The sequence below is a fragment of the Panthera uncia genome, chromosome D4 (assembly GCF_023721935.1).
Source record: "Panthera uncia isolate 11264 chromosome D4, Puncia_PCG_1.0, whole genome shotgun sequence".
Taxonomy (NCBI): domain Eukaryota; kingdom Metazoa; phylum Chordata; class Mammalia; order Carnivora; family Felidae; genus Panthera; species Panthera uncia.
The window spans coordinates 28,645,152-28,658,573 of NC_064807.1; the positions used below are offsets into that span (position 1 = coordinate 28,645,152).

General features: G+C 45.7%; 1 protein-coding gene across 1 annotated transcript in view; it reads right to left on the bottom strand.

The window, feature by feature from the left end:
- Nucleotides 1-3,097: 3,097 nt before the first annotated feature.
- Nucleotides 3,098-13,422, bottom strand: part of LOC125925310 (protein patched homolog 1-like) — a 63,280-nt gene continuing 52,955 nt past the window's right edge. The window contains 6 exon segments of the mRNA XM_049634209.1: nt 3,098-6,005; nt 6,537-7,092; nt 8,681-8,884; nt 8,886-8,936; nt 9,486-9,585; nt 12,926-13,068. Coding sequence (XP_049490166.1) covers nt 6,538-7,092; nt 8,681-8,884; nt 8,886-8,936; nt 9,486-9,585; nt 12,926-13,068 — 1,053 coding nt within the window. The 3' untranslated portion in view covers nt 3,098-6,005; nt 6,537.

The following is a 13,422-nucleotide window of genomic DNA, read 5'->3' on the forward strand; positions in this document are numbered from 1 at the left end:
TTTTCCACAGTATTGGCCTCACTCTGGACATCTGGCCGCGTGCCCTCTGATAGATAGCTGTTTTCTCTCCCAGTGCGAAGCAGAGGGCCTCCTGCCTTTCTCCATTCCTGCCTCATCTTGCTTCTCCTCTTGCTGCAAAAGAGGCTCTCACCAGGAGGCTACCCACTGCTGCTGCTGATTGAAATTTGTAATTACAAAGATTATTCTTTTGGCATCTTAGTGTGGGCTTCAGGCTGCAATCCTCCTATAATAATAACTCACCAGTCAGAACTTGCTCATCAATTTCCCCTCCATCTACATGATTTTTCTCTTTATAAAAATAAAACCGGTTCTTACCCCCCACCCCCTTTTCCACGAGAACACAAGCTGTTGTCCACTGTGTACAAAGATGGTACTATTGACAGAGGTATTTTCTGGGCTTGCTTTAGTGTGAACTCTTATTTTGCCTTTTTTTTTTTTTCCTTTTTGCCCTCATCGATAACTTACATCACACTCCTATGCCCTCAGTCTTGAGTCCTGTAAATAGGAAGCAGATGAATGAAGAGAACACACTCCAGGAAAAAGGAATGTAAAGGGGTTTGGTCGACTTTGAGAAAGATATGGCTGTGGTTGCCTCTTCTAGATTACACTGCTTCCTAGGCAGTGGGGGGTGGTGGTGGGGGGTGTCTCATTGTCAGGGCACAGGCTCCCTCTCAGTTGAAAAGCTTGTTCTCTTTGCCCCAAGAAAAGAAATTCCTAAAGAGTTGGTGGGAATCAATGATAAAAAACACCCTGCCATGTAGAACGCCCATGCTTCGGCCAGGCCAAACTTAATTTGGGTCATCTCTACTGATCACTTCTTCATGGAACAGAGACCCCTGGGTCCCTCCATTTTCCTGAGGTCTACCGAGTTCCTAACACACCGGAATGTCCCTTCAAGACCCCTGTAATGGCAGTTGTAATTTCCCGGCAGGGAACTGAGGCAGAAAATGGCATCCAACAGGCTCTGATGTGAACGATTAAACAGATTCATGTTCTAGGCGTGTTCTCATTAGGTGCAACCTTCATTAAAAGTAATTAAAACTTGGCAAATATTCTTTTTGGATGATTAATAGGCCATCTCCTCTTCTCCTTTTGGGAGGTCAGATGCCAGTTACCAAAAATGAAACACCTGCCTTTACATCAACGTGGCTGCTGCCCGAAATTTAGCAGCATGCAGCATTCCCAAAGCTGTTAAATACGCCCATCGTGCCAAAAATAATGGGGCCTTATGTTTACCTAAGTCCTGAATAAATATGGTGGATTTTGGGACACAAATCTGATTAAAAACTTCTCCCTAGGCCAACATGAAAAACTAAATTAGCTTACTTAGGTATATGTAATTTTAAAAGAATATAAAATTGGATGGTAATGAATGGTCATTTGGTGGTATAAAACATGTCTAAAAGAAAGCGTCTCTCAATTTGAATTCCAATTAATGCAATTAATATTTTCCATGCCAGTTTTAGGGAGTACCAACTCCTCATGACTTTTGAATGAACCAAATGAGCATTATGTATGAAATTTACCACTGAAGGGCTTTGGGAACAGATTGCTGATTAGACCCATGGTAGGAAGATGAGGTTATAAGATAGAAAACCCTGCTTAACACTTTATGACTTTCTTTTTTTTTTTTTAGATAAAGCATCTATCAAGGAAGACATTATATTACCCAAGCATCTTATTCAGTGTAGGGTCCACAGAGGTTTCAATTCTTTCAGTTGACTCTTACTGTCCCCTCTGGGCCAGACCTCATCACAACCATCACAGCTTTTGACCTTCAGATGTCTGTAAAGGATATGCGTTATCTTTAGTTTATATACGGATGAGGAAAAAGAAGCTCCAGGGTTTCAAGAGAATTGCCCAAGTCAGAGTTGGTCACCTGTACGTAACCCTCTCAGCAGGAAGGGTGGATGAGGGTCTGAGGCCTACACCCTCCACTGAGGTCCTGCCCCACAGCAGTAGTAGAGCACCAAAAAGGAATTCCTCTCTCTGGCCTCCCAGACACAAATGCAGTTGACAGGTCTCCTCCACTGTTTCCCAGGGATGAACATGCGTTTTTGCGGAAAGACCACCCAGAGGAGTTGGGATGTCTATGCTGTTTTCAGATCTGGCCTGCATTGGCTGTGTAGCCTGAGTCGAATAATAGAACCATGGTCACATTCAGCTGGAAGGAATTTAGGGATTGCCTCTGCTCGTTCATCAGAACTATGGACAGCTGGTTAAAGCACAATTCCTGGCCTCACTCCCAGGACTCAGTAGGTCTGGGGTGGCAGTGAAAGTTCTGCTTTTCTAGAAAACTTCCAAGACACTCCAATGCTGCTGATCCATGAGCCCCACTTGAGTATCATTGGCCTAGGACGACCCTATCTTAAAATGGATCGGCAAACTCTTTCCCAAGGGCCACTCGGTAAATTATTTTAGGCTTTGTAGGCTGTACACTTGTCACAACTACTCAACTCTGCTACTGTAGCTGGAAAGAGGCCATAGGCAGACAATCTGTATGTCAATGGGTGTGTCTGTCTTCTAATAAATTTTTACAAAAACAGGAGGAAGCCCATGGACTGCAGTTTGCCGACCTCTCACCATGTGTTGGTAACAGTTTGGGTCTTGAGTTCTTCCCCACCACTCTTTGCTTTCAGATCGCTACGATATTCCTGGTCTTATTTTTCTCCATGGCTCTAGTAAAGATGGGATGTAATCATATAAACATTCAGAAGAAAACATTCTAGATCAGGTTCAATCAGTCCCGTATCGTCAGCCCTCCTATTTAAGTATGGCACCTCCATTTATTTTAATAGTCATCAAATTTATCTTTATAAATATTCCCTCTAATTATTAGGCATCACAAAGATGTTAAGTGATGAGGAGGGGATCACTTTGAATGGTAATTGAGGAACTTTCTCGGTGTCAGAAAATAAAAACCTAGAACTTTTCATATAGCAACAATGCCTCCATGAGGTAGAACAGGAAAGGATTCTTTAGCAATGTTACTAAGACAAATCAACAAAGTTTATGATGGTCTGACGTGCTGCCTACATAAAACACTGTAATAAAAAACATTCCATGAACAAAGACATAACCAACAAGTTATATTATTTTTTATTCATGTTAGAATTTCTATCAGTGTTTGAACATTAATATTTAGAGAGTTTGTACATTTTTGCCTTCCAAGGTTTAAAATGAGAACCACACTAGGTCACAAATGGTAACTAATACACAATTGCATGAATATTTACTCCATCTCACTCTCTTAACACTGTTAAGCATTTTCTTTTCCTTGCTGTACTTTACAATGAAAAGCGTGCCCCACTCATGTCTCAGCAAAGTTCCAGACATCATGGATTCATCACATATAAATTCTTTAAAAATATACTTCTGTCAAAAGACTTGATGACTACTATGTACACTACAAAAATAAATTTTCATATAAATAAATTATATGGCATACTTTTATCTTTGTAATTGAAATGACACAAACCCATTTCTGCCAAAATTGGCAGACAATGAGACCCAGTTTGAATATTTATTTCCTTTAAACTCCTTACACTAAAACCTACCATGAGTCTTTAATGAAGATGTTATATACTCTGAACTATTTAACATTAGTAAGCACTCTATACAAATAAAAATTCTGTTCAAAAGTAAAACATAGCTGTAATAGTGTTTCCAATAGAAATAAAATCCCTGCATTTTTTGTTATAAACTGGCATGACAAATACTGTAGGAAAACATTCTTATGATACAAAATTATAAATATCAGCAAAGATTTAAAAAAAAATTAAAACATCCAAATGAACAAACAAGACAGACAAAATAAAACTATTTTAAAGAAAGAGAGAGAGAGAGAGAGAGAGAGAAATTCTAGTTGCCTGCCAGCCCCCGAGTTCTCCCTTTGCCAATGTGACTATGGGAGAAAGTTCTACACTGTGCAGAAAGCAGGGCTGTGCAAACTGTCATGCGCCACACAAGCTGGGCTCAGGAAAGGAGCGAGGAGGGCATGCCACGAGCCAGAGGGAAGCAGACCTCAGAATTTTGCATCATCTCTCTCCTGAACGCAGGACCTAAGTTTTCTGAGCAGAGCTGGCTATTAGGTGGACAGACAGTGTGGCTGACAGAGGCACCAAACAGTAGACGTGGGCCCGTCGGGGCCCCTGGCACATTAACACACACACCTGGCGGCCACAGGTGGCTTACAATTAGTATCTTACAGTTTTGTGGCAAGTTTTAGGGTCTGAGGTCACTATACTGCTCGGTACTACTGGGAGCCCATTGACTTTTGACTGAGATTTTCCGTGTAAAACAGGAGGGCACAATGGAAGCTGCCATTTTTGTGCTCCTACAGTAGCTTAGTCCGGGTATCCACTGCTTCCCCGACAGTTGCTGGTTTCTGGCTAAGAGCTGAGGAAGACCAAACCTCAAAGCAAGACAACAGAATCGATACAGAAGCAAATCTTTAAAAATAATGCCTGGTTGATAGATCTGCCTCCATATACATTCTTCAGTGGGGTGTATGCAATTAACATCTCCCTGCTCTTCGATCAATGTCACATTGAAAGAACACTAATAAGGTTGAGAGGAGGGACACAGTTTATTTAGGAAGCGTGTACTCATAAAGTTAACATTAACTCACTGAGAAGGATCCTTCTGAAGCTCTCATCCTGTAGAACTTCCAACTCCATACCACCACACTGGATGCTCACTACTTATTTTTAAAGAAGATACAAAGAGATCTAGAAAGCCCCACCAACTGTGCAATTTAGGAAGAGGGGAGTTTAAATTGTAGGAACTCAAAACATCACCTCCAGGTTTATTGTGGACCCAGAATCAACAGGTTTTTCCACTCATAGCAGGATCATTGTCTCCAAAAGATTTCCAATCTGCTCTTGAACGTTTGAGGGTGTGTGGGCGTGTGTGTGTGTGTGTGTGTGTGTGTGTGTGTGTGTGAGACGAGAGGTACAATGATGCTGCCTACTCTAGAGTAACATTCATGGCTCAGGTGAGGCTCACCACTAAGCACGTTCTAGAACTCTTTAACACCAATGAAGATGAACAGATGTTAGCTCTAAACCCTGAGGTTCCAACGTCCACCACAATGACCCACACAGCGGAGCCCATCTCCTCTGAGGCATGAACTAGGAGTGTCTGGATAGCAGCCAATGATCGTAAGAGACGCCCCGTACCTGAAGCAAGTCGGGCAGAGGGATAAGGCGACATTCAGGGCTAGCTTTCCACTAGCACCAAGCAATAAAGATATCCTGACTCTTCCAGCCTAACTAGGGTGGAGCCCACGAAGGGTTACAGACAGTAAAAAGAAACAAAAAAAGAAAAAAAAAATCACAGTACAGTACATTGGGAAACCACACACGTGTTCACACGCACAGCCAAACAGAATCGCATCCAACTACACCTGGAGAAGCCACCGGGGTTAATGTACTTTCTTCATATCTGCTCATTAAACAACAAAATTATCACGCATAGCGTGTTTGAAAGTTAACAGTAACATTTCATACTACCACAGGGTTGTGATATGCAAATTTAAAATATTTTAAACAGAAACCTTTACAAAATAATCCTATTTCATAAGCAATATTTGCATAGAATTATACAGGTAAATTATACAATATTTAAGCAGCAGCAACATATGCTGAAATTTAAGACTAAGTTAAGCTTGGTTGTGGCACAGAGACCAATGTACAAATCAGGAGGGGCCCCGCTGTGGCCTCCCCACCGCCCACTCGGGGGGTAGGAGTGGAGAGAGCCCAGATCTCACTACTTTACATCGGTTCCTTCGTATATTACATATGTGTACACCTCTTAAATATTTATAGAACTATTTCACAAAATAATACAGTCGGTTACAGTAACACTGAACTGCTCTCCTGGTGCGCACATCTGTATAACTCTTAGCAGTTCTCTTCAAGCAGTTCGGGGGGGTTGGGGGGGGCTTCCAATCTTTGGCCTCTTTGCTTCAGATTTTACTCACCCTTTGAAAGAAAAAAAAGGAAGTCAAACTAAGCAATGGGTATACGAGTCTGTATATTCAGAAAGCACAGAAGTAGGCAAACTGCTCAGTGGTATTAGAACTCAGGCTGGGGGTGCTGGGTGGAGGGCATGAGAGGCTGATCTGGGGCCTGGCGACACGGATGTGTTCACTGTGTAACCGACGCATCGAGCTGTATGTGTGGCATACATACCTGTGGCGGGGCTTTATAAAGCCTGAAAACCAGGTGAAAGGTGCAGCTGTTAGCGTCTTTGTTAACTTGCACTAACCCTCAACAGGTGAGCAGCGAGGTGAGACACCCAGTTTGGGGCTCCATGGGTTCCCCGAGGATGGCAAAGCTTGGACATGGCATCCTTGCCAGGGAGATGAGAGGTCCCTGGGGCTCAGTGTGGGACATGCCAATGCCGAGGGGCTCACCAAGGATGCAGCCTAAAGAACCCCCAGGGAGCTCTGCCCTCCGTGCCCCTGGGTGCCCCTCCATTGCTGCCGAGGCCCACCCACCGGCCGCACATACCTCAGTTGGAGCTCCTGCCCCGGGGCCTCTCCTCACATTCCACGTCCTGCAGCTCTATGACTTCCACCTTGGAATCCCTCCTCTCGCACCGGACGTTAAAAGGCACGTGGGGGTCCTCAAACAGCCCGTGGTCAGTCTCAGAGTAGTCCCCGTAGCCCGAGCAGAGACCCCCTCGGGGGTTCCGACCGGACCCGGGCCCGGGGGCAGGCGGCGGGTGCACGGCAACAGTCACGGACGCCGAGGCCGTCACAGTGGTGATGGGCTGGCAGTAGCTGGGCGCAGAGCTGCCCATGGCAGTGAATGCTGAGTGCCGAGGGTTGTTAGAACGGGCTCCCCGGGGGCCCGCACGGTCCCTATTGCTAGGGCCAGAATGCCCGTCAGTAGAAATTTCAAAAGCGTCTCTGCGCGGTCTGTAGGGGGGTGGCCGTGAGCCTTCTCTGGGGGGTTCTCTCCGGGGTTGCTGGCCTGGCCGTCCTGGAGGCAGGGACTCTGAGTCCAGGTGGGGCTGCTGTCGAGGGTTTGAGGGTGGGTGATGTCTCGCTTCGGGATGGACCACCTGCAGAGGGCGAGGGCAGGTTAAAACAGGCGGGGTGCTAACCCCAGGCAGGGCATCGCCCCCCGCCGCTCCCAGCCTTCCCTTCTTGGCTCCAGTTCCCGCCGGCCACCCACACACAGCTCTTCACCAAGTGCTCAGTCAGCCCCACAAATGGCTGGGAGAGGCCCCCGGGAGCCAACTGGGCCTTCAACCCACAAAAGAAAAACTTGTTCTTTTAGAACCTCCACGACGTGGCAGAGGCCTTATTTGGACCCTATGTCTAGGCTTTCTGTAGCACAGCTGGCCAGACACATACAGCTGCTGCCCATAAATGCAGGGCTGTGGTTGGAGAGCACCCGGGCTGCCCCCCTCTCGGTTTGCCACTCCACCCTGTGCCACACAGTCAGATCCCAAGCTCGTCCTCTTTGTGAACTGCTGAGCATCTGGCTCCGGCTCGCGCAAATGCAGCAGGTCGGCAGGAGTGTCTATACCTATGCTGTTGAGGGCGGTAGCCATTAGGAGCATATGCCTATTTGCATTTAAATTAAGAACAATTCCAAATTCAGTCCCTTCGTGGCACTAGCCACATCTCAAGTGCTCAACAGCCACATGTGGTGAGTGGCTACTATACTGGCAAGCACAGAGGGAGCGTTTCCATCATCGCAGAAAGTTCCATGGGGCAGTGCTGCTCTGTCCGGTTGTTAGGAATCTGGTTTCTGGGTCTCTATACAAAGCATGGAGCAACACAGTGGCCACATCAATCAAAAGGACCGTGACCAACTTCAAAGTCGTTCAGCTTGTACCTATTTTTAGGCTCCCGCTGAACAAAACCAGATTCACACTGCAGCTCAGCAGGCATCGTCACGGGGGGTAAGAGGAGGAAAATTTAGGTTATTTGGTTGGCCTCTCTCTCTTTCATGGAAGGGCTGCTCTGGCCTGGGACTGGAATACCCATTTCCTGGAGGGACAGCAGGAGGCCCTGAGTTGGAGCAGCACGCGCCTTAGAACCTTCCTCGGGTTTTGTGTGCTGTGCTCTAGGCCTGGGGGGCTAAGGACATCCTAGGGAGCATGGCTGCGGCTCTTAGAGCCTCTGAGAAGGGGCTCCCAGGCTGCTTATGGCTGTCCTGAATTACTGAAGGCTAAGCTTCTCTGCTCCCTCCAGCTCCTTCTGGTAAAATCTTGGACATTAATAATTGAAATAATTTTGTACCAAGGGCAATTAAAAGTAACAGAAGTGAGAGGAAAAGAAAATCATTCTGTTGGCAATAAAAATACCACTACATTAAAAAAAAAAAAGTATTATTCTAAAATGATATACGGCTTAAAAAAAAAAAAAAAAAGCAAAGCATGCTTTACCTCTGGCCCTTAAACTCAAATTATACTTAGCCCAAACAAGACACATACCAATGCTTTTTGTAGCTACTGTTACTGACCCCTGCCCTTTTTAACCTATATGAGATAGAACCACACGCAACTCATGTTTTTATAGTTGGAGTCAAAGATTGGCAATTTCATAGGATTCTACCTAACCTATACTTTATTTTTAAATCCTATCCGTCTGGGATTTGCTGCATAGAGGAGGCAGGGGCTGGCCTCTAGGGTGACTTACTGTAGAGCGGGCAAACACAGGGTTTTCTGTGGCTTCCACGATCACTTGGTGGGCAGGGCCCCTGGTGCCCTGCTGGGCCTCATAGTGCCGAAGCTCTTCGCTGATGCCCGACACTGTCGTCTGAGAACTGTACTCTGAGTCAGAGGAATCGGACCCATTGTTTGCATGACCGGGGGGCACGGCAAACCGGACCACGCTGGGGGGGCGGCTCAGGGGAAGGGGTGGGCAGTCGGTTCAGCCCATTGGCTGGAGACACCTATTGAAGGAGATTCCATGTTAAAAGTGTGGTCATCCATTTACCTGCTGGTCACACTTAAAGTGCAAAGCACAGTATTTGTTCAGGGGTCTCTGCACCCATCCCCTGACTGCCCCAGCCTCTCCTGCTATCCCCTCCCCCACTCTGCCACCTCGAGGACCATCAGGCCTGACAGCTGGAGCAAAAGAGCTGCCCTCTGCTTTTACACTTTGGAAAGGCAGGCTGTGCCCCTCTTCCTTTGATTCAAGCCCAGATATTCATCTTGAGTGGAAAATGCTTCACTGATACCGAACTACACGACTCAGGCCGCCAATCAGTTGGTTTAAAAAACCCAAACAAAACTAGTCCTGCATCTCCCAAACTATTAAATTGAAGAGGAAAAAAGCCATAGTTTTTCTATGAAAAACTTCATAATTACTGAAATATTTTGAAAAAGTAAACAATCGGCAATGTGGGTCTGCCTAAAGATCTAAACGAACAGTGACACAAGGAAAAACAGCATTCAGGTGGCCTGGGGACTGTCCATTACAGCCCGGCATAATTACTGACCTCAGGATACGGTCCAAAGAAGGACAGCAGGACTGGAAGCAAAACCAGTCCATTGAGAACACCCAGGATTGTTAGGATTGCCAGGACAGCAAAGAAATACCTTGAAGATAAAAGGGACACAGGAACATTCACTGTGGCAAAAGTAAGAGCAGCAAGCCTTCACGTGCCCAAATATTACACAGCGCGTCAAAACCCAAAATTAACAAAACCCACACAGTTTAAAAGACTGTGGTTCAGCACGACATTAGTTTTTTTTCTCTTTTTACCTTGTGACTCTCGAGGACTACATTCCACAACCCAAAGTGTTAGTTCGTGAAGGGAAGAGAGAAAAATTAGTTTGTTAATTTGCTGAAATCTCCTGGCATGTAATGTTATTTATGAATGTGTTACACAAACACAAAAATATGGAATGTGAGCTGAATGGCTGAGCAGATTGGAAGCACAAATACAATGCAGAGGGGCCCCGTCCGTGAAAACCCAGCAGAAGCAAACAAATGAAGTGAAGGGTGTAGAATTTAAACAATTTAGCTCAGGAGGAAAAGCAGCCCACTTCTGCAGGCAGCTAATCCACTGTGAAATGCTTCAGCATCTTAGAGCAGAATCTCTAATTAAGTCTCTAGCGTATCAGGTAAGGCTTTCCCTGGGCTTTCATTAATCACAACTTTCTGCCTAGAATTCTGTGAGTTCCAGTTTTACCAAACAGCTCCAATTGCAACCTTTTTAGAACACAAGAACCAGCTTTCTGCAGAGAAAACGCTGCCCATTCTGTGCGGGGGAGGGCGGTCCACAATGAGGGGGCTGCTCTGCGGGCCAAGCTTTTGTTGAACAATTTAGCATCTCTGAATACTCTTGTTTTGCGTCAGCCAATTCAAACATAAAGGCCGCAGCACCATGAAGAAGGGGAGAGTGCGCAAGTGGCCCTGCTTTCCCACCATTGAGGGCTAAGGTCTGGGATCCTTCATGAATACCAAGGTAAACCTGTCAGCCCGGGAGAGCTGCTGGAGGACACTCCACACAGCTGGAGGGAGTGGGCTCCACGCAAACGTGCATTTCTGGAACTGAGTGTAGGGCGATTTTGCTGCAAGGAGGGGCTGCGGTGGGGGGCGGAGAGCTCAGGATGTTCTGGGAAGAGGGAGGGCAAGATATCTATCTGTTAAGGGTCCTTTTGATCATAAAACAGAACAGGCACCAAACTTTGCCATGACTATATATGTTTCGACATTAGATGAAAGGAGAGAGATTCCCTATAAAAACACAAATACCTTGCAGCTATTGTAAACACTAGAAACTTCTGAACTGCATTAGTAAAAACCAAGCCGCCAATGTCTTGCTCTAATGTAAACTGCTGGAACTTTAGGCTGAAGCATATATCAGCAGCAGGCATTAAGACATTTGCATCCCATCCATCTAACTGTAGAATAAACAGACCAATTAGATTTCTGACGGCTTAGCGTATACAATGTCTGCTCATTTAGTTGACCTCAGTGAGGGCTTTATCAGGTTAATCCATCCAGTTCTAGAAAATGGGAAGCCCTTTTAAGTGCTTGAAACAAGAACCCTGATATCTCTGGGAGAGAACAGGAAGCTATGGGTTGTATGAGAGCTGGGATTCTGCCCTCCATCGTGGTTCCCAGCTGGTTGCTCTAATTCTGGCTACGTTTCCCCTCTGTGTCTCACTTGGCGTCCCCACAGGGCTGAGTTAGATCCTCTGAGACCCCATCACACTCAGTGTTTCCCATGGTTCTGAAGTGCCATGAACTCTCTCTCCCTCCAGAGACTGTAAGCTACATGGAGGCCGTCGGGGTCCACATTATTCGTTGTGTAAAATGGCACTGAGGTGCTTGTAACTGCATTGTGTCGAGTGAGGAAAAACACAGAAGAAACTCTGCTTGACACAGGGGTTTTATACCATAAAGAAACATCTACTAATGCCTGAATATGTGTGTGCTAAGAAAATAAAGGAAAAGCCAAAGTGAAGTTAAGAGCTGAAAATAAAACTCAGGCCAAAACCTTGATCTAATTTAGGCATACATCTATCTACCTGGTATTGGCAAACAAGAATGTACTAATTGGCTTGTCAGGTGATTAACAGTGTGTGCAGAGAAGACTGGCAGCCTGGGTTATCACCTGGGAGCTGGCTGGAAATGCCAATCCCACTCTACACACTCCCTGCACCCAGTGCAATCCGACCTGCATTTGCAGAGAGCCTTGGATGATTCATAAGCACTCTGTGGTGTGAGAAGTACTGGTCCACGATGCAAGAGCTATTTTACCTCTTCATTTACCCTGTACTAAACTACACACAGTAAACTCCGGCACTCCTTCAAGGAAGGCTAACTCTCTGTTGCCGAACTGCCCAACGGGTTATGGGGTATGCCACAGACCAATGGATAGATCTTTTTTCTGTAATAAGGGAACTTGGGCTGAAACTTTAAACCCTCTTCTTTTTACTTGAAAATCAAAGACCTATTACAGGCATGCACACCAAGAAAGCCTTTTTTCTATTCTCTCTCCAGATTATTTGAAGCATCCCAAACAATGCAGTCATGTCTCACATTTGGTTCTGCTTTACCACGGTTCTAATTCTGGCCTTTCACTTATTGATGATTCTGGCCTTGTCCCTCCACAGAGCAGCACTGTCACATCCAAGAGTAGCTACTTTACGATGCTGTGGAGGCTCTTCAGACAAGAAAATGGTCTTTCCCTGCAGTTGTCAAGTTTTTTTCAGAAGGAAACCTTGGCCCTTCTTTTCTACCTCACAAACTGGCATTCTTCATAAATCTACCAGAAACTGCCTGCCTTGGGTTCCAAGGAGAAGTATCCAAACTAGGCCTGGATTTCAAACACATGGCACCAGAGTCACATACCCAAGACTCCCTAAATCTTAGTGAGAACTTGAATGTGAAATCTGGGCATGCCACCTTTGCTTCTTGAAAGAATGGTGACAATTTCAGGTATTTTTAAGTTTTCTATAGTTTCGGAAGAGAAGTCAAGGTCAAAATTGGGCAGTTGAGGGGAACCCAGGTCAACGCCGGGGTGCTGGGTGGCCCTCTGGTTTCAAGCTGTGGAGCTGTCTTTGCTGCTGGCCACAGACTCTCCGTCTCTTCTCCCCAAGATGTTCCCTAAAAGGCCTCTAAAAAAGACCTTTTCCTTATACCTCTCAGCATATCTCTGAATTAATAAACGCAAGAGAAAGTGGAGTCACAGACTGTGGTAATCATTTCACAATGTACTGGTTGGCATATCAAAACATCATGCTGTATACCTTAGACACTACGATTCTGATTTGTCAGTTATACCTCCATCAGTCTAGGGGGAAGGAGAGTAGAGTCACAATGAAGACATGCTGCTGTCTACTGGACACACAAGGAAGTAAGCAACAGAGATCCTAACAGTGGTAACAATTCTTAAAAATAAGGATTCTCTCCCCTTCTGCTTACCTGACAATGAAATCAAACTCAGATCCTGCCAGCATGAGCACTCCCAGCAGAGTGGAGACAGCGCCATCCAGGACAGGTGCAAACATGTGCTCCAGGGCAAGCACGGCCCTGCGGTTCTTATCACCAATGGCTGTTAGGAAGGCCTGTGCAAGGAGAAGACGTGGGGTGAGCAGATGCCCGGACTGGGCCTGGTCCATGGTCAGCTTGGTCCAGCATGCTACATACAAGCTGTTTTAATTGGTCTGTATGGACCTGTACGGACCTCCTCACAGCTTCCCATTTAGCTCCTGGGCTATTTAATCAGGGCTGCTCTGGTACCTAAATCTAGGCTTACGCTAAAATGACCTGTTCATGATATTGCATCATATTTGATATTGACGCAAATCTTGAACAATGAGAAAAAAAGACAGAAAGCATATTTACTTTAAATTAAAAACCAAACCAAAACTATACAAAAAGGAGCAAAATGTCCCTTTATTCACTGCTACTCCCCTTGG